This window comes from Ursus americanus, chromosome 10, assembly GCF_024610735.1.
Source record: "Ursus americanus isolate L20-20 chromosome 10, mUrsAme1.1.p, whole genome shotgun sequence".
In the NCBI taxonomy this organism is placed as follows: Eukaryota; Metazoa; Chordata; class Mammalia; order Carnivora; family Ursidae; genus Ursus; species Ursus americanus.
The window spans coordinates 58,441,451-58,469,268 of record NC_142136.1 but is presented as its reverse complement, the minus strand read 5'-3'; the positions used below and the strand labels follow the sequence as shown (position 1 = coordinate 58,469,268).

The following is a 27,818-nucleotide window of genomic DNA, read 5'->3' as shown; positions in this document are numbered from 1 at the left end:
GCTGCAACATGGACGGGACTGGAGGAGATAATGCTAAGCGAAATAAGTCAAGCAGAGAAAGACAAGTATATGGTTTTACTCATTTATGGAACATAAGAAATAGCAGGCAGATCAGTAGGAGAAGGAAGGGAAGAATGAAGGGGGGGTAAACAGAAGGGGGAATGAACCACGAGAGACTATGGACTCTGGGAAACAAACTGAGGGCTTCAGAGGGGAGGGGGGTGGGGGAATGGGACAGGCTGGTGATGGGTATTAAGGAGGGCACGTATTGCATGGTGCACTGGGTGTTATACGCAAGTAATGAATCATGGAACTTTACATCAAAAACTAGGGATGTACTGTATGGCGACTAACATAATATAATAAAAAATTATTTAAAAAAAGTAGGTAATACTATATGCTGCCTATAGAAACACACTTGAAAGATGCAAGTAGATTAAAAGGAAGGAAGAAGGGGGCGCCTGGGTAGCGCAGTCGTTAAAGCGTCTGCCTTCGGCTCAGGGCGTGATCCTAGCATTCCGGGATCGAGTCCCACATCGGGCTCCTCCACTGGGAGCCTGCTTCTTCCTCTCCCACTCCCCCTGCTTGTGTTCCCTCTCTCGCTGGCTGTCTCTCTGTCACATAAATAAATAAAATATTAAAAAAAAAAAGAAGGAAGAAGATACATCACCCTTTTCACGCTAACACTAAAAGAAAGATGCAATGGCTCTGTTAATAACAGACATTGAACATTACCAGCAATAAAGAAGGTCATCTCACTGACTGACTTATTGCACTTAGCACTACAACATCTAGCTCTGTCCACGTTGCTGCAAACGGCGATTTCGTTCTTTTCTATGACTGAGTAATATTCCATTGTATATTCATATACCACCTCTTCTGTATCCACTCATCTTTGATGGACACTTGGATTGCTTCCATATCTTGGCTATTGTAAATGATGCTGCAACAAACACAGGAGTGCATATATCTTTTCAAATTAGTGTTTTCATTTCTTTGAGTAAATACCCAGTAGTCAAATTACTGGATCATATGGTAATTCTAGCTTTAATTTTTGGGGGGAGCTTCCATACTGTTTTCCATATGATTTCACTCATATTTGGAATTTAATAAACAAGACAAATGAATAAAGAAAGAAAAGAAACAAACAATAAAACAGATTCTTAACTACAGAGAACTGGGGGTTGCCAGCGGGGTGGTAGGGGGGGATGGGTGAAACAGGTGAAGAGGATTAAGAGGACACTCATCGTGATGAGTACTGAGGAATGCGTGGGATTGTGGGATCACTGTATTGTACACCTGAAACTAACATATGTATGTTAATTATACCGGAATTAAAAAAAAAAGTAAATTTTTTTTTAAAAAGGTCATGTGATTTCATAATGATAAAGGGCTCAAGAGGAAATAATCCTAAATGTCTACGCTCACAAATACAGAGCTTCAGGATGCACTGGGTAAAAGCTCATAGAGCCCTCTGCCTCGTCTCCAACCCCTGGCCACTGCTAATCTGTTCTCCGTCTCTCTAGTTTTGTGATCTTGAGAATGTTATATAAACGGAACCATACAGATTTAATTTTAAGAATCTTTTAAGACTTTCCTTTCTGCAACTTATAAAAATGTGAAGGATAAAGTTTAGCACTGTTAAAAACTTTTCCACAAAACTAAGACAGGTTGTGGTTTTCGCTCCCTCACCCTGCCGTTCACTATTCCAGCATCGCTGTCTCCATTATGTTTCAAGGCACAGAAAAGGTGACCTCTCTCTCTTTCAGCAATACACCATTTTACTTCAGTACTACAGAAAAACTTTCAGCTTTAACTTGGTGAATCATTATTGATTTTTTTGTTTCCTTTTTTTCAGTAGAAATTTCTGGTTCTAGTGATTTTTGCCAGGTCTCCTTCAGCCTTCCCATTCTTCCAGCACTTAAAATAATTAAAATTTATAAACACCAAAAGTCTAAAATATATATTTTTAACAACTATACAAGGCAAGCAGTGTTTCCATTTTTCCCAGGAAGAGCACTAAATCCAGAGGATTAGCTATAGCCTATAATGTCAAACTGTAAGAACTTTGGAATTACTAAGTACAAATAAATACTGACATTAATGTGTTCTGCTGCAAATGCCAGGCTTCTCTGAAATATACTTTGAGATGTATTAGTGTAGATAATGCTGAAATGTCTATGTAGGGAAAACAGTCATCTTTTCTCACTTGTGCCAATAAAATAACCTGCTGTTGGACTGAATCTTTCAACACAGAATTCCAAGTGAGACGCTATCATCAGGTTGTTTTACCTCTTCAACGACAGAAAGGATTTTAAAATTAATCTCTCCTGCCTGCTTCACTCGTGCACGTATTAACTACTGATTAGCAAGCACATGCAGCCTGCTCCCGTGAGGAGCTTTGCGCTGTTCCCTGGAAGAGACAGACATTGAGTCAAACGATCATACAAATGTAGACTCCAAATGTAACAGCTGCTAAGAAGAAATACATGGAATTTGAAACCTTAAGATAGAGGATACAACAGAGAGGAGCAGGTCTGAGAAGGCTTCCTGCGCCTCACATTAAGTTCTTTGCTTTGATGGCTAAGAAGTCAAAGGAATTATGCATTCACTTCACCAGTGAAATCTTCGGTAGACTCCTGGGCCAAACTCAAGCCACAGAAGGGCTTTGTTTGATGTGCACAGTTGAAAAAATTTGAATTTAGGCACCCATATTTGGAAATCGGGTGATTCTAAAGTGCAGACTTCAAATATATTTTCCCTAGATATGAAAAAAAAAATTACGAGGCAAAGATTCTGCCTTGCACAGTCAAACCTGGCAACAACAAACTAATTTTGTCAAACTCCAGCTGCCACTTTCTAGTTTCCCTTAGTCCTCTGTACCATCTCATATACACTTTGTGGTCGGACGATTACCGGATGCCATGTATGTCCTCACTAAACTGCGTTCTTGTCTGCTAGAATCTATGTACCCACAGCACCAAGTATCAGATGCTGAATAAATAACCATTTAGTAACAAACACCACCCTCTTACTGAATCTTTTTTTAAATTACCAATCTTTATTTTATTTTATTACCAATTTTCTGTTCCCAGCTCAGATACTATCCTAGGCACTAAGGATACAGCTGTGAATAAAACAACAGCCCCCTGCCCTCAGAGCAAGACTGCATGCATTACTTCCTTTATCTTCCCCACCCCCACCCCACCTACTTCCCCAGCCCACTTCATCAAGCCCCATGCTCCACCCTCCCCTCTCAATCAACCAGTCTTACAGGACAGGGAATAGGGCCCAGACCTACCAGACCCTGGAGGCCCTGGGTCCAGAACAGAAAATGCATTCCAAAAAGGTGAGCCACTTACAAAATTTAAAATTTGCTAGGAGCCACATTAAAAATAGGTAAAATTCGTGTTGATAATATATTTTACTTAACCCAATATATCTATTTTTGTTTCTACATGTAAAGAAAATTTCATATAAAATGTGTTAGTATGATATTACCTGCGGATTTTTCATAGATGCCCTCTATCAGACTGAGAAAGTTCCCTATTCCTAATTTTTGGACTGTTTTTTAAGATGAAATAGTGCCATATTTTCTCAAACACTGTTTCTGTGGCTGTTAAGACAGTTATGTAGTTTGGGGCTCTTATTTTATTAAAATGGTATATCATATTGATTGATTTTGGTATGTTGAACCAATATTGCATTCCTAGGATAAATCCCACTTGGTCATGGTGTATAATGCTCTTTACATAATTCTGGATTTGGTTTGCTAGTTGCTGAGAACTTTTGCATCTATGTTCATAAGGGATATTGATCTGTACTTTTCCTATGCCTTTGTCTGGTGTTGGTATGAAAGTAATACTGGCCTCACAGAATGAACTGGGAAATGTTCTCTCTTTTTCCTTTTTTGGGGAAAAGTTTATAAAGGATTCATATTAACATGTTCAAGGTTTAGTGGAATTTACCATGAAGCTACGCAGGATTGTGTTTTTTTTTTTCCCATAGGAAGCTTTTAATTTACTAACCTGATTTCTTTACTTGCTATAGGTCCATTCAGATTGTGTATTTCTTCCTGAGTTGGTTTTGGTAATTTATGCCATTCTAGGGCTTTGTCCATTTCATCTAAGTTACCTATTTCCTTGGCATACAGTTGTTCGTAGTGTCCCCCATGATCCTTTTTAATTTCTGTAAGATCAGTAGTGATGTCCCCTCTTTCGTTCTTGATTTTAGTAATTTGAATCTTCTCTCTTTCTTGGCCATTTTAACTAAAGATTCAGTAATTTTGTTGATCTTTTCGAAAGGACCAACTTTGGTTTCATTGATTTTTCTCTCTGTTATTTTTCTATTCTTTACTTTGTTTATTTCTGCTCTAATCTTCATTCCCTTCCCTTCTATTTGCTTTGGGTTTGGTTTGTTCTCCTTTTTCTAGTTTCTTAAACTGAAGTTTAGGCTATTTGAGACCTTTCTCCTTTTTAGGCATATACAATTACATATTTTGCTCTGAACACTGATTTACCTGCATCCCTTATGTTTTTTATGTAGTTTGTATCATTTTCGTGCATTGCATTCATTTGATCCATTGGTTATTTTAAGAGTGTGTCATTTAATTTCCACATATTTGTGAATTCCCCAAATTTCCTTCTGCTATTGCTTTCTATCTTAATTTCAGTGTTTTTGAAGAGCATATATTGTATAATTCCAATGCTTTTAAATGTAATGAGGTTTGTTTTATGGCCTGTGATACAGTCTCTCCTGGAGAATGTTTCATGTTCACTTAAGGAGAATGTGTATTCCATTGTTCAGTGGAGTGTTCTACAGATGTCTCTTAAGTCTAGTCATTTTATAGTGTTGGTCAAGTCTTCTTAGTTGTTTTAGCCATATTGGAAATGGGTTATTTAAATCTCCTACTACTATTATTCCACTGTGTATATCTACCTTCAATTCTATCAGGTTTTGGTTCATGTATTTTGGGGCTCTGTCATTAGGTGTATATATGTTATAATTCTTATATCTTCCTAATAGACTAACATTGTTATCATTATAAAATATCCCTTTTTGCATCCAGCAACAATTTTTGTCTTAAAGTCTATTTTATATGATATTAGTATAGCCACTCTAACTCTTCTTTGGTTACTGTTTGCATGATACATCTTTTTTCCATCTGTTTATTTTCAACCCATTTGTGTCTTTTAATTTAAAGTGTGCATCATTAGATAATATATAGTTGGGTCATACCCCCCCACACCCATTGTGCCAATCTCTGCCTTTTAATAGGAAACTTTAATGCATTTACTTTTAATTTAATTATAGAGAAGGTAGGATTTACATCTGCCACTTACCTTTATTTGCTATATGCCATATGGTTTTGTTCCTCTATTCCTCTATTACTGCCTTCTTTTATGTTTAATAGATATTTTCTAGTGCATTGTTTTAATTCTCTTGTTGTTTCTTTTACTCTATTTTGGGAGGAGTTATTTTCTCAGTCATTGTCTTGAGAGTTACAATTGGCAACTTAACTTACAACAATGTAGTTCAGATTAATATTAACTTGAAAATTTCAATAGTAATGAGAAACTTTCCTGCAATATATTCCTTTTCCTCCCCCCTCCTTTGCACTATTATTATATGCCATATACATGTATATATATGTGTATATATATATATATATATATACATGCACACATATCCATATACACACAGACATATATACACACACACAAATTATACCTCTATATAAGCCCATCAACCATTTTATATTTTTTGCCTTATGAAGTTGTATTTAAAAAAATTTTTTTAAAGACTTATTTATTTTAGAGAGCGAGAGAGCATGAGTGGGAGGGGTAGAGGGATGGGGAGAGAATCTTAAGCAGACTCCATGCTGAGCCCAGAGCCCGACACAGGGCTCAATCTCACGACAATGGGATCATGACCTGAGCTGAAACCAAGAGTCAGACGCTCAACTGACTGTGCCACCCAGGTGCCCCTGAAGTTGTACTTTAAATCAGACAGAAAAGAGTTACAAACAAAAATACATTTGTACTGTCTTTTATAGTTTGCTATGTATTTATCTTTACCAGTTCTCTGTATTTTTTGTGTGGATTCAAGTCACCATCTAGTCTCTTTTCCTTTCAATCCGAAGGACTCCCTTCATGATTTTTGAGGGTCAAGTCTGATAGTGATGAATTCCCTCAGTTCTTCTATATCTGAGAATGCCTTAGTTTCTCCCTCAATATATAAATTAACTATATATATATATGAACTATAAATTTGGTACCTTTTAAAGATTTTATTTATTTATTTGAGAGAGAGTGGGAAAGAGAAAGAGAGAGAAGAGCAAGCATGAACTGGGGGAGGGGCAGGGGGAGAGGTAGAGTCAGACTCCCCTGAGCAGGGAGCCCAATGCAGGGCTCAATCCTGGGACTCCAGGATCATGACCTGAACCAAAGGCTGACGCTTAACTGACTGAGCCACTCAGGTACACCTCTCCGTCAGTTTTGAAAGATAGTTTTGCCAGATACAGAATTCTTGGTTCAGTATCTGTTTCTTTCAGTATCTAGAATATGTCATCCAACTAACTTCTGGCCTCTATGATTTCTAATGAGAAGTCAGCAATTTATTTTATTGAGGATCTCCATACTTCATAAGTCATATTCTCTTGCTGCTTTCAAGATTCTCTCTTTGTCTTTGTCATTTGACAATTTGACTATGATGTGCATAGGTGTGGCTCTCTTTCAGTTTATCCTACTTGGAGTTTATTGAGGTTCTTGAATATGTAATGTTTCTCATCAAATTTGGGAGGTGTTTGTCCATTCTTCAAATATTCTTTTTGCCTCCTTCTTTTTCTCTTCTCCTTCTGCGCCTCCCACTATACATACGTTGGTATGCTCAGTGGTACACCAAGGTCTATGAGATTATGTTCAATTTTCTTAATGCTTTTTCTTTCTGTTCCTCAGCTCAGCTAATCTTAATTGACCTATCTTCAAGTGTGCTGTTTCTTTTCTCTGCCAGTTCAAATATGCTATTGAGCCTGTTAATGAATTTTTCATTTCAGTTGTACTTTTCAACTCCAGAATTTATATGTTCTTTTATAATTCCTATTTCTCTTTATTGATACAATCTATTTGTGAGATTTCATTGTCAGACTGTCCTTTAAGTTTTTAGACATATTTTGCTTTAGTTTTTTTTTAATATATTTATAATAGCTGATTAAAATCTTTGCAGAATAAGTCCAACAACTGGGCCCCCTCAGGGACAGTTTTTATTTACTACTTTTTTTCTCCTGTGTATAAACCTACCCTCCTTTTTCTTCCAGTGTCCCACACAATTTTTTTTAAAACTAGACATTTTAGATAATATAATAATTACTGTGACAATTCTGGAAACCAGACTCCCCGGCCCCAACCCCCCAAGATTTATTGTTGCTGCTTTTTGTTATCATTGCAGTTGTTGCTGTTCATCTCGTGACCTTCCTGGACTAATCCTATAAAGTCTGTATTCCCTGTAACCTCAGTTAGTAAACTAGTTTACTGGATAGCTAATGATTAGTCTGAGATTTCCTTAAATGTTTTGAACAAATAAGCCCCCCAACATTTGCTGAAGAGTTCTGCATGTGTTTTGGGATATGCCTGCAACACTCGAGTACTTTAAACTTCTGCTTTAGCTTTTATTAACTGCTTGCCTAGGACCTCAAAATCAGAGGTGAGAGATTAGGGCCTTGTCAGGTCTTTCCTGGTCATGCACACAGTCCTGAATATGTGCTCAGCCTTTTAATTTCCTAGGACTAAGTCAGCGCTTTTCAAAGTCCCTTACGGGGGTATCTTATCCCCATATCTCTCTTTTAACCTACTGGCCAGGTCCTTATTTGCCCAATTGCTATTGCCCCTTTAGCAGCTGCTATGTTAAACAATTGCCACTGATTATTTTTGACAAAAGCCCTGGGGACAGGATATTTCCTGCAGAGCAAGTTCTAAACTCCAACCAGCTTTTCCAGGGAACTACAAGACAGGTCAAATAGGGACAATGATCTGGGAATGGGACTGTTTAAGAAGCTCCAAACGAGGCCTGTCCAGTCCAGTGGTTGCAATGCTGCTGGTTTTTACAAGTACCATGTTTGCAAGACTGCTGGTTTTCAAGGTTACTGTAGACCTGAGGAGAGGGATATGTGAGCAGTTCAAGTTACAATGCCACAAACCCTGCTTAATGAGATTCAGCAGTTTTTCTTGAATAAACACTTCTCAGATTGTTGGAAGACTTTGGTTAATTTCAAGAGTTTTGAAAAAGTTGATTTTGGTCATCTTTGCCAATGTTTTCATTGCTTTTATGGAGGGGTGGATTTACCCCCACTAGATTTTGAAGGCTTAGCATAAGTAAAGAACTCATATTGCTATAAGACTTCAGATAAATTCTTTAGTCTATACCTGGCCTTAGGCACACAAAATTACTTGTGACCATAAATTAAAGGCTCCATGAAAGTTAAGGAATTTTTTAAAATTTTCATTTAAATCTGGGAAAATCCTGGGTCATCCCATGGACCAGTTCCTCACCCACAAGTTTAGAAGCTCCATCTTTTTTCTAACTTTTACCTGCATCTAGCATAGCTAAATTAATTAAGGAAGAAAAAAATCTGCTTTTAGAATAATGGGAAAGAATCAGAAAAGTAAGAGAGTGGGAGTGTGGTGAAGGCTTTTCCTCTATTAATCTATTTTTAGTTGAGGCCTATCTCTTTGATAATGTCAGCATAAAAAAAGCACAAGATCTGGAGACAGAGAGGTCCATAATCCACTCGCAGCTCCTCTTCTTGTTCAGCAGTATGAACTAGGGCACAATACTCAGACTCTGTTGCCTCAGTTGTTTCATTTATAAAATGGGCATAATAATTATTATTATTTTAAAGGTTTTCTTAAGCTTAAATATATGTGAAAGTGCCTAGAACATGTAATAGGCACTCAATTAAAAACCAGTTTCCTTTCTCTGGATGATATGGAAACATTAAGAATATGTAGGGAATAATAAGATCAAAATATAAAAGTCAAAAATTTTAAGCACAGAATTACCTAAGGGCCTAACAGTTAGCTTTCCAAGAAGAGATTAAATTAGGACCAGGATGTCCTTTTTAAAAAGTCAAAATATAATGCATTTTATGTGCAAAAATTAAGATCATGTATAGTAAGGTACCCAGTTTTTGGCATATGTGATATGCTCAATAAATGTTACATGACTGTGTTGTTTAATTTTAGAAAAAGCTCAGTAAGAAATGGTAAAACAAGTTTTGATACTTAACAAGCTGAACTTCATTTATCCAGAAAATTGATGCATATGAAACACCTTCTTCTAAAACTATAACTTCTAAAACTTCAACTTATATTTTTTTAAGAGTAGGCTTTACATTTTCTTTTTCTTTTCTATCCTTCCTTCCTTCCTTCCTTCCTTCCTTCCTTCCTTCCTTCCTTCCTTCCTTTCCTCCCTTCCTCCCTTCCTCCTTTCCTCCTTTCTTTCTCTTTCTTTCTTTCCCTTTCTTTTTCTTTCTTCCTTTCTTCCTTTCTTTCCTCCTTTCTTTCTTTTTTTCTTTCTTTCTCTTTCTTTCTTTCTTTCTTTCTTTCTTTCTTTCTTTCTTTCTCTCTCTCTCTCTCTCTCTCTCTCTCTCTCTCTCTTTCTTTCTTTCTTTCTTTCGACTGTTTTCTCTTACATAAGAGATGACATAAGCCATGCTGGCCAAAAGAGTGTTTTCACAAAAATAAAAAAATTCAAACAAATCAGAAGTCGGTACTCCATCTTTTTGGTCATTTTGGACTTAGAAATATCTTAAACTTCCCCATTGTCTCCAGCCCTGCCACTCTAGCTTCTTATGTCTAAGCAATTCCATAGCAGTTTTTCACGGTCTTTGTGTCTTCTATAAAGACCCAATTTTATGTCTCATTGGTCACCATTAACTCTAGCAGCAAGTCTTCCATCTGTTTACCATCGTGATCTAAACACCTCAACAGAAAGGAAAGTCTGATTGCTTCTTTCCTGATATTTGAACTTTAAAGAAAACATACCAGTGATAAAGAGACAACTGTACCCAATGAATGTAAAATAACGAATCGTAGCTAATATGTATTGGACGTTTACTACACACCAGGCAATGTCCCTGATATAAATTACATAATGTTATCCTTATAACATCTCTATGAAGTAGGTACTATTTTGATTCCCACGTTTTTGTGTGAGAGACTTGCCCAAAGTTAAGAAACCTGCTCAAGGTCACAGAGCTATTTTACTATACACAGAGCCAAGAATAAACTCAGGCAACCAACAGTTGAAACTATGACACTTTAGAGAAATTTTTAATCTCCAACCTCACCCGTCTTAACTCAAAAAACCCAAGCTGCAGCTCTGAAGTACAATAACTATCTTGTACAACTGTTCTCTTGTGACACGGATGTCTCAAACTCGTCTGTCTCCTCTTGTTGTGTCCGGCCCAACCTTGAGGACCAGAGACTCATCTAATCAGCTTTCTCCACTCCAGTGCAACCAGTATCCCACTCCGCCGGGGCTGCGTGTGGCAGAAGGAAAAGGGGGCGGGGGGTTGGCTGGGGAAAATGAGAAAGAGAAAAGGGTTGGATCAAAAAAGATATAAATAAAGCATGAGAGAAATCTGTTGTGGGATACAAGAAACATCAAGTGATAAACAGATAAAGTCAAGCCTGACCAGATGTGAGAAAAGGAAACTGATCTTCCTATTAGCGAATGCAATATCCTACACACAGCCACGTACACCCCCAAGTTTTCTGTGATAACTGAGTACACAGCATGGATCAATGCATGGACTTAACCATTCTGTAACATTGAAAAGTTAGTCAGAAGTATTGTAGAAGCCAAAATGGAACATTATTTTTCATCTTCAGACTATATGGTATGGGTCGTACAGTTGATATGAAGTTATTTATCAACCAGTTTTTAAACTTGGCAGCTCTTTCTTATCCTTCTCTTGGTTGAGACAAGTTTCATATCGTTTAAAGTTCAAAGACATGAGACAGGAGAGAGAGCCCCCTTTTTGCCAAGTGTTCTTATGACTTGGAAGCAATGGACATTTGTTCATGGCCCTGTCTGATTTTTGGCACACAACAGATAACGCTCTGAGAAACACACACCCACTGTTACAGGGAAAAGAAAGAACAGACATCAAAGCACCACTTACTTTATTTTTAGATACCATATCAAGGCTATTCAGTTTTCTTAAGATCTAATAGGAAAAAAAAAAAAAAAAAAAAAGACGAGAGCATCACTCTCATGCAACACAGTGACCTAAATAGGATCCAGTTCATTTTCTGTAGTCATCAGTCATCAGAACATATTCAACCCCCTTAGTTCCCGTCTGTTTGATCGCCAGGGATAGCTCCTTGGAAACACTTGGTTAGGACACAAATACAATGCATGCAAGACAAATCCGCGTAATTTTCAAGTTACTTGCCACTTCCAGGAATGCTAATTTCAGCAATAACTATATATCTTCCCTTCCCAAGATGTTACCACTACCATCAAAAAGATCTGGGTCATGTTCCTGGCTTTGAAGCTCTCAGCTTCCTTAAACACTACAGGAGGCAAACCAAGAAAGCTAGAGAGAGGCATGCACCAGAGAAATGCTTTTCAAGTTATGGGTTCCTCCAAGGATATCTTTTTAATTTTTAAACTTTGAAGAAAGAAGAAAAAATAAAAATAAAAACTGGCCTTCACCAAGACCATAGAAGAGAAATCTCCATTTTCTCAGGGCTGTCCCTATCAATAGACATGTTTCTAGGATTGGCCTCTGTGCAGAAGAAGAAACTGATGAAAAACTTCAGGTGTGCAGCGAATTCAGAGCCACAAAGACCGACAATATATTGAGATGGAGCTCAGCTCTTGAAATATCTGGGAAGCAGGAAAATTCTGGAGAGGTTGAAAGGACAGATCTGACTGGGATGTCCAATAATGACCAGCATAGGAGGTATGCCTGGTCCCTGGTCATCAAATTGACAACAGAGGCAACCCCAGCCCTTTCTGATCCTCCCAGCTCTCCCATTCTGGTGAGGTACCACCAGTCAGTCAGCAGAGTGGCCTCCGGCACATAGCAGGGGTCCTAGAGGACTGGGGAGAGCCTGGAGTCTCTGCCATTTAATTCCTGTTGAGCGTTGGACAGATAATCTGACTTCTTGGAGTCTTGTAAAATGGTGACAATAAAGCTTGCCTTGACTACTTTCCAAGGGCATGGAGAGGGTCAACTACAATAACATACATCAAAGTGTACTGCAAAGGTATAGGAGCCAGAAGATACAGGCCCTAGAAGACAGGCTTCCTAAAAATTATATGAACCCTGGCTAAATGAAGGAGGATAAGTTACTTCATACAGTAAACGTCTGCCCCACCTATATGCCATCCAGCCAAAGAGAACACTGATAACTGAGAAACTGAGTGTGCTCTGCTGAGACAAGCCCGGTCCCCTGCGGCTCAGGCACACCAGTGAGTGAGGGCAGTGACTAGCTCTTGTGCTGCCTAGCCTCACCTTTTCTTCTTCTGGAAAAGTGCTCCTTACCCTCAAGTACCCCTCCGGCCTCCCCGTCTCCCAACTGGTGCTCCGGTGGGGCTTGCCCCTCATGGCTACAGCTTATATAGGGGGTAAGGCTGGGGTTTCATGTGACCGCAGTAGGGCCAGTCAGAAGGCTGTCTTGAAACAAGAAATAAGAGAAAAAGGGCAGCTCCCGACACCCAGCTGGCTCTTCCTAGGAATAGATGACCCAGCTAGGAAACTCCTCAAGAAATGTGGGCCAGGTTTTGTAACACAATTAGGATGGACTGACTCTACATTAAACAAACAGCAATTTCCATACTAAGGCAGACTGACTCATGGTCCATTCACACTGTCATCCTATTTATGGCAAGCACACCAAGGGATGTTTGCAGGACGCCATGGTTGTCCTGAAAAACTCAACCTCGAATGGCTTTCGAAGAATCCCAGCTTGCCATTGTGTCCACTACAGTTCTGCGAATTTCTGCTCACCTCTCTGGCATCCATTTGTATTTTCAGTCTTTACCTATCCTTAAATATAATCCATCCAGCACATGCGCACTGTGAAGCAGTACGTATCCAGCATGTTTGTTACAGCAGAAGTAAAGTCACAAGTAGAAAGAATACATTGTGAAATATAGGTAAAAACAGAAAAACAAGAAAAAAATAAGAACACTGACTTCATACTGGGATACACACAATATAAAAAGACTGGAAAGAACTATTTCTGAAACCGTTATTTCTCAGTGGCAAGATGATAGATAAATTATTTTCTTCTTTATCTTATTCTGTCTTACTAAAAGGGTATGTATTACTATTCTACTAAAAAAAAAGTTGCTAAAAAAATACTAGGAGAAAAATGTCTAAATGAAGATTTAAGTGGTCAAAATTGAGCAACTGCTACAGCAGAGCCTCCCCAAATGTCTTAGGCTCCTGCAGAAAATCAGCTCTGGCTAGATACCGTGGCCCACTTGGATCCTAGCTGTTTCAGCGGCAGATAATAAAACAGGCATGAGAACACACAGCTCGCAGCCCATTTCACTTTAGCAACAGTCATACCTGCAGAGAAAGTCACCACCTAGAGATATTTGAAAAGCACATACAAAGGACTTCTAAACAAAAAGGCTGGAAGTCCTAAGTGACATGCTCTGCTTTCAGAGACACTGGGCAAGGGTGGGCTCTGAAGCTTAAGGCCAAGGTGTCCAGCATTGAGAAGCTGATGGTGGTGACACAGGAAGTACACACCTGTATTCTCTCCAGCCGCTGGCATGTACTGGTGCTTCAAAACATCTTTAGATAAAAATGTAGTGAACTGGGACGCCTGGGTGCCTCAGTCAGTTAAGTGTCCGACTCTTGATTTCAGCTCAGGTCATGATCTCAGGATCATGAGTTCGAGCCCTGTGTTGGGCTCTGCACTGGGTGCAGAGCCTACTCAAAAAAAAAAAAAAAAAATAGTGACCTGAATAATCATGACGAAATGTGTAAGTAGGTTCAAGAGGTACCACTACCTTGCTCACTAACAGCAGAGAGGCTCAGAGGGAAGATGTCTTGGAGGAGCCATGGGCTGAGTTTAAAGGATAAGTAGGCAGAGAATGCCTACTTTGCCAGGCAGAGAGTGTGGAGAAATACAGGCAGAGGTACAGGCAGACCCAAAGTCATGGGCATTCAAAGAAAGACATTGTATAACCCTAATAGCCCTCAGTATTTTAGTGAGTGTTACAGTGAATAAGTAGTATGAGTACATAATGAAATAAAGGCAGAAACAGAAAAATGAGAAAAATTTAGGAATACTAAAATTCATTTTGTGATCCATACAATGGCTCAGCTTTGTGGAAACTAAAGTTAAACTGAGCCTTGAAGAAAGGATAGAATTTGGATAGAAGTGGAAAAGGAGGACAAAGGGCAGTGTAACAAAGACTGCAGGAGAAAATGGAATGTGAGACATTTATCCTTTCAGTGAATGTTTACTGGGGCTAAGAGCTGTCCCAAGTCTGGGGCTAAGAGCTTCGGGTGCAAGGAAGAGCTTAGGAGACTGGGACTGTTCAGTCCCCTATAAAGATGAGGAAATTGAGACTTTACCAAGAGGATGAAATTTGTCCAAGGGCATAGTGACAATAAATAGCATAAGCCTAGTTTTAGGTGTGTTTTATTCTAACACTTTAGAAAATATTGATGACTTGTTTGTTTCTTAACATCATGGGAAAAGCTTAGAGGATATGGGGAAAATCCATGCAGCCCGTTTTCTGCTATTTAAATTAAAAATTATGTTTTCTTTAGGTAAATACCCAGTAGTGGAATTACTAGATCATATGGTAGTTCTACTTTTAATTTTTTGAGGAACCTCCATACTGTTTTCCACAGTGGCTGCACCAGTTTGCACTCCCACCAACAGTGCATGAGGGTTCCTTTTTCTCCACATTCTCACCACACTTTTTATTTCTTCTTTTTGATTCTAGCCATTCTGACAGGTGTAAGGTGATATCTCATGGTGGTTTTGATTTGCATTTTCCTGATGAGTGATGTTGAGGATCTTTCCATGTGTCTGTTGGCCATCTGTATGTCTTCTCTGGAAAAATATCTATTCAGGTCTTCTGCCCATTTTTTAACCAAATTATTTGGATTTTTTTCTGATGTTGAGTTATATAAATTCTTTATATACTTTGGAAATTAACCCCTTATCAGATATATTATTTGCAAATATATTCTCCTATTCAGTAGGTTGCCTTTTTGTTTGATGGTTTCCTTCACTGTGCAGAAATTTATATTGATGCAGTCACAATTTTTTTAAAAAAGCTTTTTATTTTGATGTGCTTTTGCTTCCCTTGTCTTAAAAGACATATCTAGAAAAATGTTGTTATGGCCATCCCTATGTTTATTGCAGCATTATTTACAAGAGCCAAGATATGAAATGCAAGTGTCCATCAATGGATAAAGGAGATGTGATACACACACACACACACACACACACACACACACACACACCAGAATATTACTCAGCCATAAAAAGGATAAGATCTTGCTATCTGCAACAAATGGATGGACCTAGAGTGTTTTATACTAAGTGAAATAAGTCAGCCAGAGAAAAATATCATGATTTCACTTACATGTGGAATATAAAAACAAAACAAACAAAAAGCAGAAACAGACCTACAAATACAGAGAACAAACTGATGGTTGCCACAGGGGAGGAGGTGGGGGGATGGGCAAAATGGGTGAAGGGGCTGGGAGACACAGGCTTGCAGTTACAGAATGACTAAGTCATGGGGATAAAAGGTACAGCGTAGAAGTAGAGTCAACAACAGTGGTATAACAGCATTGCATGGGGACAGATGGTAGCTACACTGTGGTGAGCACAGCATAAGGTACTGAGCTGTTGAATTATTATGTGGTGTGCCTGAAACTAATGTAACATCGTGTATCAAATATACGTAAGTGAAAAAAATTATAAACATTTCTTACTTTCCTTTTATGAAAATTTTTTTCTGCCCTGGAGGGTAAATATGTGAGAGTGCTAAGTTCTTATAAATGTCCTCAGTCTTCCAGAACAATTCCTAGCAGGACGACATCAGGCTCAGCCTGATTACACCAACTGACAACTGATGGCGTCCATCCGCTTCAGAACGTGCTCTGCTGGCCAAGGGAGCAGATGTAATGGCCGTCTGAGAAAGGTCAGGGGGGTTCCCACCAAAGACAACTTTGTAAAGACAAAACCAGCCTCAGGATTTGTGTGGGAAATCTTAAACATGCTCCACGCTGGAGAATTCAGAGACTCCCACACGGCTGAAGGCCTGCAGAAGACCAGTCAGTAAAAGACAAATCTTCCAAGAAGCTGGGCTTAATAATTCAGAGGTTGTCTGAAATCAGCACTTGAATTGTTCCCCATCCCTCACCAAGCTAAGTACAGATTCCTCCCCCGTGAATAAGTGAAGCTTTCAGCTCACCAGCTACATTTCCAAACACAAACACGCCGCATGCAAACAGTGTTGCCAAAGAACAAAAACCCCGCTTATATTTTTCTTCCGAGATTAACCATGTGCCCTTACTTAAGTAAAGGAGGAAAAAAGTTTTATGTGTTCTTTTCAGGGTCACCGGAAAGTCATTAAGGTCTGTAGCAATTCTCTTTACCACACACTTTAAACTATTACTTTTTTTCCCCCCAAATAAGAGGTGTTTCTTGTGGGCTTACTAAAAAGGTATAGGACTCAAATCAGAAGTAACATTAATATAAATTGTCTCTACCATTAAATAGGAAAATCACCTTTGCCTTTTAAATTTGATTTCTTTTTTAATCATTTAATTAAAACATAGTTCTAAAGTCTATATTCATATAATGCTTTCAAAGCTATTTTTGTCTTCTATGTGGAGAGACAGATCTGATGTTATTATTTGTGATTATCATGCTGACTCATAAAAGGCTCATTAATATATTTGGAATGACTAAGGCAGGCAGACCACCTGTGATTCTGATTTCCCAAAAAGCAACCCATCCTCTAACCCAGCAAAAGCTGGCATTATTCATGCTGTGGGGAAATAAATAACAAATACGACTCTTCCTAAAGTACTCTTTAACATCTATTTTCTTGAGATAAAGGGGAATAACTTCACTGCAAAACTTGTCTACAGCTGAAGATGTGATGTGGTCTACTTTGATCTGGGAGCGGTTTAATCAGGGGGCCGAATGGGAGATGCTTTCCGACTAAGCTATAACCCAAATGAATTTAGTGGTCCTGAGATCATTGCTGTCCTGCCTTTTATCCCTCACACAACATTAGGGCTTCCCAGTGTTTTGACATCTCCTTGGCCGTGGTGCAGTGACAGGGTTCAGCCACGCCTGCAATCCACACAATCTCGTATCCTACACTCAGTGAACCTGTTCCCAGCCCACCTTTCACGTTAGGGCCCATTCCAACTTAGCAGAATTGACCAGTGTACAAAACTGGGACTAGAGAAAAATATTAAAAATATGACTTAAATATTTACTTTTGGGACAGCAAAGAGGGATAGAAACTTATACCAAATTCTAAAAAATAGAGATGTTAATGGTCTCTTACAGTAACTAAAACTGCAAATAGGCTAGTACCCGCAGGCCATTTGGAGAAACATTTTAGACCATTCCAAACTACAAGAAATGCTTACCTTGCTTAAATGGGCGGCAGTCTGTCCCCACTGGCCTATGAAAATCAAGGTCCTAAGACTACTTCACAAGTATCCCTTCCAAGTTCCAGCTTTTGTTTTTCTGGGACATTTGACTTCTCCAAAGAAACTGAAAACGAGAGGCCTAAATAGTACTTTTTAACATACCCTTCAACATATAACACAATGCTATTGTAGGCAACCTGAGAAACAACATGAATTAAATGGCAGGAAAAAAGTTATCATTCCCAGGACCAGTGGCTTTGCGTTCGTCTCATGGATAATTCTCTAAAGTTCTATTTGACTCTTGGTTAATGTGCTCATGTTCCAACATAATACGAGTAAGCTTTTCGGATCCCAGAAATTTTCTAAAACTGAGTTCAAACTGCTTCCACCAAATGCTTTTGAAAAATTCTTATGTAATTTTTGTTTTCTTTATTAAGGGCCCAACTTCACTGTAGCTCTGGTGCTCACTCCAACCAGGATATAGTCTCCTTCTCTCAACGTACAACTTACTGGGGCTGATTTCTCATCTGCTAGGAAAAAGAACAACAAATATCTATCTGTGAAGACAGGCCTCATTGCCTGTGCTTCCGTGTGCACCCCTGAAGATATTAATTCTGGCCCCCACAAAGAGAACTAAACCTGAGGCTGGCCATGCCTGCCTCCCAGCCCACTCCCAAGGGCTGTCTCGGTGCAGTGGTTCCTACTGGAGTCCACAGACCCGTAGCACCAGCATCACCTGGGAACTTGTTGGAAATGCACATTCTTGGGCCCCATCCCAGAGCCAGGGAATGAAAAACTCTGGGGGTGGGGCCCCGTTGCCCAGGTGACCAATACCCTCAAGCCTGAGAAGCATTGTTGCACAGCAGGAACTATCAAGCCACCAATGTTTGTACAATCAGAGCCTGAAGGTGGCAGTAAAGGCCGGCTAGAAGGACAGGAGCAGGAAGCTCAAGTTGTGTCACAGAACCAGCCTGCCTGGCAACACGGGTCCTGAACAGCCCGCTCAGCCTCCTCCAGTAAGTTCAAAGGTCACAGGACATCGCAGCTTCAAAGAGGAAGCAGACTGAAATTCTCACAGCCCAGCAGTAAACACATTAAACCTACAATTTTCAGGGATGCAATCGATATTTAATTATTTTGAAGGTTTTTTTGTTTAACACGGTGAGGACACAAACACACTTCACGAGTGAAAATGTCAATACTGATTAAACAGAACAAAATAAGAAACTCAAATTATTATCAGCCATTGTGTGTATCTGAATCATAATAACACCCTTCATTCTGAAAGAATGATTAGAGTTCCTACGCTTAAAATCTCATCAAATTCATGTGACAAAAGCAAGAAGAGGATTTTTCTAACGTAAAGCATGTATACAGGTCGGCCTTTGCTAGATTCTGTCAAAATCCTGAATTTTGCTTTAATGGTTTTAGTATACAAACATCTGTAGTGAGGATGTGGACCAATGGGAACTCTCACACATTGCCAGTGGGAGTGTAATCAGTACAACCACTTCGGAAAACCGTTTAGCAGCATCTCCTAAAGCTGAACTTACAGGTACCTAGAACCAGCAATTCCATGTCTGGGTATACACCCCAGGGAAATGAGTGCCTCCTTCTACCAAAAGCCTCATCAAAGAATGTTCTTAGAAGTGTAGCTCACAATAGTTACAAACTGGAAAGAATCCAAATGCCCACCCACAGGAGAGGAAATACACATGGATATTTATCCAATAAAATATACCCAGCAGTGAAAACACAAACCAACCAATTAACCAAACCACTGCTACACACAATATGGATGAATTTCACAGATATGATGCTTAGTGAAAGAAGCCAGAACGAAGGAGTACACACTTAACCCAAACAGGCAAAACAATCTCTAGTGACAGACGTCAGCGTAAAGATTACTAAGGCTATCTAGCAACAGGCATGAGCTTGCTGATAAAGTTCTACATCTTGACTTGGAGGATCGTTACAGGGGGGTACACGTATGTATATACAATGAAAATACAGGGGCATATTCATTGAATTGCACACTTAAATTTGTATACTGTATGTTATACCTCTTTATAAAGGGAGAAAACGTTAAACATACACACAAAAATTACCCTTGACAGACTGTCACACAATAATTTGCAATATTCATCATAAACGTCTAGGTTGCGGGGTAACTATAGCGTCATCAGAGTATTATTTGCTGTAAAAATAATGCATTTGCTACGCTAAATCTAAAAAATATAATGAACAAAGGATTTTCCTTATTTCAAATGTTATGCCAACATATCAACGTAGCATCCTATAAGAGGGCCAAACTTTTCTGACTTGCACTCCTTAGTCCCAAACTCCTTTTATGCTGACACTTACGAGAGCCCATCATCTGTGGAAACTGACTATCCATTATTCCAAGCCCCTGCAGACCCTGGATGGGAGGATGAAATGCCTGGCTCCAGCATTCCTGTCATGATCTACCCACGTGAATTTCTTTGAACCACCTTTGTCCTAACCCCTAGCAGCATCTGGCTTCCCTGCTGCCTAGCCATCCAAGACCTCGCCCAAAAAGCGCACAGTGTCCGAGGCCCTTCCGGGTCCACTGGATTCGATCCAGTGGGAACCCAGAGCCTGGGCCAGCTGCCGAGTGCGGAGAGTAGCGGACAGCAAATTGCACCCCAAAGCAGACACTCCCGGGCCTCACAGGGTGCTGCGAGACCCTGAGCCCATGTCGTTCCCCGGAGGCCTGCGGCCCACCCCAGCAGAGGCAATACGCTCCGTCCGTTTCTGCGCTTTCGGATTTGGGTTGTGAAAACGGCAGCTAGCTGTAAGGAGCCACGAAGACTAGGAGCAACGCTTTGGGAAGACAATCCCGTCCCGTACCCAGGTCCGAGGGGCGCACAGCGCCATTGCCCGCGGCTCCGGGGTTCCGCGCGTGCAGCGCGACCCGCTGGGGTGCGCGCGTCGGGCCACGGGCACCGAGGGCCGACGGGGGTCGCGCCCCGCCGCTCCAGGTGCAAGTCCTGCGGCGCGCCGTCCCCGTCGGCCGCTCCGCGCGCTCTCGGGCCGGGCCGGGCGGGCAGGAGGCCGGGCTAGGCGTGCCGCCGCCCGGGGCGGGCGTGTTTACCTGGAAGCAGGAACACGTGTTGCCGGGCGCGAGCCCGGTCCCCGCAGTCCATGCCGCCCGCCTTCTCCGCGGGGCGCGAGCCCGACGCCTGCAGGCCGGGCGGCCGCAGGCCTCACCGGCGGGGCGCGGGGCCTGGCAGGAGCCAGGGGAAAATGGCGGGAGAAGGGTCTATTCCGGGTAGCGCGGCGCGCCGAGGCGCCGGCAGAGCCCGGGAGGCGGCCCGCGGGACGAATTTACTTTCGTTTCCGGAGCCGGCCAGCTGCGCCTGTTAAGTTTTTAAATTTAGCGCCAGGCCGAGGCGACCCGAGTGGTGGCGCGTCGCCCGCCGGCTGGGGACGGGTCGCGGCCTCTCCCCTCTGCGGCACGGCCAGTGGTAGGTGCTCACCGAGGGCGCCGAGTGACGCGGCGCGCGGGGCGGCCGCCCGGGGACGCGGCGGCGGGAGGGGTCGCCTAGGCCCGCGAAGTGGTGGCGCGGCCGGCCGGGAGATTCCAGGTGCCAGAGCGGGGGAGGCCGGGTCCCCGGGGAGCGGGGCGCCGGGACGGGGGCACCGCCAGCTCCGGAGGGCTGGAGGATTCGCACACACGCAGCAGGGAGGAAGAGCCTGCGGCAGGTCCAGGTTACGGGCAACAGCGATCCGATCCCCACCCCGAGTCACTCTGACTTGTCAGTGTATCTTGTTTTATCAGTTGCGTTCTGCTTTGGAATTCATGTCAGAATATTTTGTTTTGTGATTCATAACGCATTGTAAGCAGTCCTCAAATTGGGTTTAGCCCTCACCACTAAAAAGAGGTGAACAATTTGAGGCTCAAAATACGAATTTGTTATTTTGGAAGACTCTTTGTAATGAGTTAAAAAATACATTTGAAAAGCGATGTTTAAAGAGAGTCATGAAATTTGGGGATTTAAACTTTGAAAAATAAAATTTTATTTGAAAAAGTGGGGCCTGGTACGTGGTTTTTTAAGAAGATAATAAATACTTCTCTCATACTTTAAAGAATAGGTCTCCCTCCTCCCCCCAATCCCCATCCCCAGGGGCAATTACTGTTAACAGTTTCTTGTCTGCTCTCCCAAAATTTTTCCACGCACATACAAATCCATGTCTGTCTTTTTGCACAAGTGGAAGAATAGTATTACATAACTTTTAATGCCCTGCGCTCTTCTTGAAGACAGTCAAATCTGGCAGTACTAGATCTCAGCCTTCTGAAAAGGGTTTTACTTTCAAGTCCATTTCCCATGGCGGGTGGCAAATGCAGTTGAAGTGGACTGCCGAACACCTCTCTGGCTGAGGAGGGACCTCCAGACGCGAACGCTGGAACAGGCAGCCGATTAGTACGTCTCTGAGCTCTCCCCTCCCCTAAGATTATACCAAGGGAAAAGTTATGGTGTGTAAGCTAAATCCCTAGGCACGCCAGAGTCGTTACTAACAGCTACAAGAGAAACGTTACCCACAGCTCCCTCGCTCTCACAAACAGAGTTGTTTTCATTCTTCTCTGATCCTTTCCAGCCGTGGGCTGTATGAATATGTATTTGTTATGTGGTTGTTTTCACAGAGTGAAGACAATTGTGTCTGCTTTTCTCCCTTAACATTGTATAAACATGTTTTCCATGGCATCTAGAATACTGTTAATGGCGATATTATTTCACACTGCTAATGTACCAAGGTTACTTAACCATTCATATTTAGGTTCTTTCAAACTGTTTTTGTAAATAAGGCTACAATGCATACTGTCCGTGGACTTTGCAGAAGTTCGAAGCAATGAATTAGATGTACACATAGCAATGTGGATGCTTCATATCAAGAGAAAAAAAAAGTTAGATGCGGGACTAGATTTATAGCAGAATACCAAGTAGATAAATAAAAAACACACATAAAACAGCACTATATCTTTTATAAGGGTGCATGCACCTTTAAGACATGTATCAAACACACAAGGAATTCTTTTCAAAATGGAGGGGAATGGGATAAGGGACAAAGAAGGGGGGGCAAGAGAAATCAAATAAGAGAGGGACCAGGGCGCACATGGGCAACTGTCACTACGTCACTATGAACGAGAGTATAATTAATTTTCTGACATTTAGCTCCAGGGACAAAAACTTTTTTAAAAAATGTGTTGCAACAAACATTTCTAAAAAATTTCCTTTATCCACTTAAAAATTTTATTTAAGTACCTTCTTGGACAGTGTACCAGTGGTGATATAGGAAACGGACTCTGGATTCCTGTTGTCCTCAGGGTAAATAAAGCCCAAGGTATAAAACTTTGAACATAGGGACCTTGAGAACTAGTCCTCACTTGCCCCTCCAGCCACACTTCCCACTGCCTCCCTCCCTCTCCACAGTCTGGCCACGAGGACCTCCCCTTGTCACATCTAGCACTTGACACTGTTCCCAATGCTGGGACGCTCCTGCCCCCCTCTAGTCTCACTCCTTCACCTTCTCTCTCACCCTCCACCACCACTTGGCCAACTTTTACTCACTCATCAGGTCTTAGACAATTCCTTCTCTACAGCACTTCTCTTGCTGCCCTCCAACACTTCCCCAAGAATGAGTGAGATGCCTCCAGTCTTCCCAGTTATTTCACTAGGTAGTGAAGCCCAAACCTCGGTCACTTCCTTGAGGAAGGTCAGCATTTAGTAATTCACCATTTTATCCTCAAAAAATTACAATGGCTTTCTCTCAGTACTAACTGTGAAAGCACGGTGCTAAACACTCAACACAGATGATCCCTTTCCAACCTCCAACAGCCTTAAGGGGAAGTATTAGTATGATCCCCACATTTTACAGAGGAAGACTGTAAAGTTTAGAGAGATAATTAATCACCCAAAATGCCCAACCAGCAAGTGGCAGAGCAGGAATACCAAGCCAGAAACAGCACTTTACCCTCTGTCCCTCCTTTCCTGGTGTCCAAGCCCAGGGCAAATCTTACCAGCACAACATGAGCTTAGCATGGATCTTTTGAAGAAACATGTATGTGGAAAAATAGGCAGTTATGGCAACAGTGTGGCTTGTGGTATTCCTAAGTTTATAAATAAGAACAAATTGATTACACCCAGTATACCATAAAATATCCCATAAATTAAATTTTATACTAGTCACACTAACATGCAAAGAGACAAGCAGGTCATTCTCCAAAGAATAAGAAAGAAACAGCAAGTAGAGAATTGAGTAGAGAATCACAGAAGCTCTTCTAAATGCCAGAAGTAAGAGATGTTCATTTTCTAGTTAAAAAAAAAAAAAAAAAAAAAGAGGAACCATGGGGAAAAAATAAGTTCAGAGTCAAAGGACCTTAGCAAGGCTTAATGGTGACCAGTGACCATAGCAGAAAAAGTTTGAACTAGGAGTAGAGAAAGGATTTCTCTCTCTCAGAGATTATTAAAAACTTATGAGAATGCTTCTTTCAAAACAAAATGCAAATGAAAATTCACATTTATCATCACTTTTACCATAAGAAAAGATTGTTGCCTTGTTTTTGTCTTGTTGCCAAATGTTCATCTAGTGACACCAGAGAAGGCAGCATCAAGCACAAGCTGGGGAGAGGAAAAGGATCAGCTCTCAAAAGAGCCAATTGTTTAGAAAGAGGACCAATGAGTACTAGTGAACCATCCTTTCTGGGGAGAATGTTTCCTTTATGTTCACTCTCTTAACACACCCAACTTAAAATTGGATTGTGTTTGTTACAAAGGGGCAGGGGGGAACACAGAAACTAGTGAGATCTGCCAGTTCTAGAATAAGAATGACTGAAGCTATTAGGAAAGGAAGAAGAGCAACCCCCAACCCTGACATGGAGAAGCTGGCCCTCGGGCTCACAGCTAGACCATGTGACTCTCCCAGGAGGCAGAAACAATTTCCCAGAATATTAGCCTCACACAAGGCTGTCCTGAGACCAGAATAAAATGAGACAAAGCCAGGCCCCTTCATGATTTTGGCAAAGGGCAGACAAAAACAAGTCACTGTGGCATCCACAAGATGCCACACGCCTCCCCTCTTAGCCAAAATGAGTGACTGCTGCTGCTTTACTATGTATGGCTTTCTCCTCATTCCAGCTTCCCCTTCCTGTACATAAGATTCACTGAGATACCCAGTCATAGAATTGCCCCCTTTCCAACAGCACCCAGTCTATAGACAATTCCTGCTTCCTTAGAATCTCACCCATGTCACCCAACCAAAGCCCAAACCCTTCAAATCTTTCTTCTAACACCCTTTTACTAAGACTCATGATTTTCCATGTCGTGTATTCACCCTCCTGGCAACAAGTAACACACCAAACTTATTCAACTACCAGTGTGTTCCTGGTAGTTCTTTGGCCGAAGCCTAATGACACCATGTTTACACGTTTCAGTCTGTGTGTGTGTATACAGTTATAAACACTACATATATTTACATAAAAGCAAGGTAGCAAGAAAATTCATGCAACTCAAGCTCCAAAATATACCTTTGTGCCCGAAGTATCTGTAGAGATAAGGTACCACCATCAAATGAGTCAGATAATCAGATGATTACATATTTTGCTGCATGAAAGCCTGAGCAATCACCATGCACTTCAGAAAATTTTAATAACTTGATGTCTTAGTTATTCACTTAATTTGCTTTTATATATGCTACTAATATTTTCCACAGTGCAGTGCTTTTGAAATATGTGTTTTTAAAGCTATGAATTACCTAGCAAGTCAATTAATTGAGAAATGTTAAAATGTTGGCTACTTTTCATTCAAATATTTATTTTCAAAAGCAGGATACACACGCGTATAGAAAGTATGACCATGACTAAGAAGAATGAAAAGAAGACTGGTGACTAAAATCTAACCATAGTTGTTCTTTAATTATTTCAGTTAATATTTCAATTTAATAATAGAAATATTATTAATTTCCAGTTTCATTTTACTCTGTGCTTCCTCCTATCTGTTTAAACAATAATATTCTGGTTCCTTTTGGTCCAGCTTCCTTTTACCAATGGTCTCACAATTAAGAGGCTTTACGATACACATTCACTGATAACATCAAAGCAGACTATTTCTGCTGCTCTCTGCCTACAAATGAAATCCTCTTCAAATTGTAATGAGATATTTTATTAACTCATCTGTCAAACCATCTGAAAGTAGGAACTGCAACTGCTAAATATGGCTATTGCATTGCAAAAGATTAACAATTTTTCCTGGCAACGTGACTTCCACCCAACATTTTGCCCAACAGCAAAAATTAGTAATATTGATTATTTAAAGAGGAACTTCTGTATCTTTTACAGAATATTTAATTTCACATTAACTGTCCTAATTACATTGATCATGTAACATTTCTGAGACCTTAGAATCTTCTTCATAGTCCATGAAATATCCTTAATTTCTTAAGAACCTAATAAAAGGACTGTCCTTTAAAGGTGTTTACCAGGGATGCCTGGGTGGCTCAGATGGTTGGGCAGCTGCCTTCAGCTCAGGTCATGATCCTGGGGTCCTGAGATCAAGCCCCATGCAGGGAGCCTGCTTCCCCCTCTCCTTCTACTGCTCCCTCTGCTTGTGCTCTCTCACTCTCTTTGTCAAATAAATAAATAAAATCTTAAAAAAATAAAAGTGCTTATCATTTCTAAAAAAAGCATAAACATGAAGCACACTTTTAAAAAAAATTCATCAAAATCTCTAGACAGAACAAATGAATGTTGTTAGTTCATGAATACCCCTAATTCTTTAAGAACATAATTAAATTAATAACACAATTGTCTTTTAAAAGTGCTTATACTTTTTAAAAAAATTTTAGCATAAATATTAAATGTACTAAAAAAAAAAACCTATCAAAACCTCTAGACAGAACAAATGAATCCCATATATTTCTTATCAAGATCATGTTATTAATTAAATTAATAACACAATTGTCTTTTAAAAGTGCTTATACTTTTTAAAAAAATTTTAGCATAAATATTAAATGTACTAAAAAAAAAAACCTATCAAAACCTCTAGACAGAGCAAATGAATCCCATATATTTCTTATCAAGATCATGCCAACGGTAAAGCATGTGTAACCAAATAAGTACCCCTTGTTTCTGCAGTAGGGAAAAAAACCAAAGAGATTAAAAAAAAAAAAAATTAACATTGACTTAAAATGTGAAAGAACTGCCCTAAACTTAAAGACTGTAGTATTTACGCCACAGCTTTGGCAATATTGACTAAACTGTGACTAAATTAACTAAAATGTGACGAGCCTATAATGAAACCGATTCTGTCATCTTTCTTGTAGATGGGAGCCATCCAGACATGTTTCCATTTATTTTAAATTTTGGCTTAAAATAAAAACAATATTAAACAAAATTAAGAAGTATGAATAAGGGGGCGCCTGGGTGGTTCAGTCAGTTAAGCGTCTGCCTTCGGCTCAGGGTCCTGGGATCAAGCCGGAGCCGGCATTTCTTCCTCTCCCTCTGCCTCTGGCCCCACTCGTGCTCATGTGCACTCTCTCTCTCTCTCTCTCAAATAAATAAATAAAATCTTAAAAAAAGAAAAGTATGAACAAGGTACGGTGCAGTGCTTCTGGCTTCAGAGATAAACACTGAGACAGAAGAGAGCTTTACAGCTGTAATTATGTTCAAATTGCACAAATATCAGTACAGATTGGGAAGAAGGAGGTGTAACTTTGGGGACAAAAGAAAAAATGATAATGCTTTCAGCTTCTCACATAATTGTAACAGTATGCTAAATAAAGAAGCACAGATTAAGATAATGATTAAAAGAAGTGGCCAAATTTTTCGTCCTCCCTTTTGTTATATTTTGCTTTGGGGTTTTGTGCTGTTTGCATGATGTCAATCTATTTGCAGTCCCTTCCTTTTGTGATTTCGAACATCAACTCTATCTTCTGTGAGTCATCTTATAAATGCATCCCTCGTGAAATCACGTAAACCCAAAAGCGATATTTCTATGGTTTCTTCCCCAAATTATTTATTTCACAATCGTCTAGCTTTTAAAAAACGTAATGTACTTCATATATGATCCTCATAACACAAACTGGACCAGGTACCGTTTTTGGAATAAGCACAGAAAGTCATTGTTGATTTCCTTAG

General features: G+C 40.3%; 1 protein-coding gene across 3 annotated transcripts in view; it reads right to left on the bottom strand.

Moving 5' to 3' along the window:
- Positions 1 to 21,156, bottom strand: part of RNASEH2B (ribonuclease H2 subunit B) — a 69,197-nt gene extending 48,041 nt beyond the window's left edge. For all 3 annotated transcript variants that reach the window (XM_045796871.2, XM_045796869.2, XM_045796867.2), the window contains exon 1: positions 20,781 to 21,156. In XM_045796871.2, the coding sequence (XP_045652827.1) occupies positions 20,781 to 20,832 (52 nt within the window). In that variant the 5' untranslated portion in view covers positions 20,833 to 21,156. The remainder of the gene's footprint in view (positions 1 to 20,780) is intronic.
- Between the last annotated feature and the right edge of the window lie 6,662 nt (positions 21,157 to 27,818).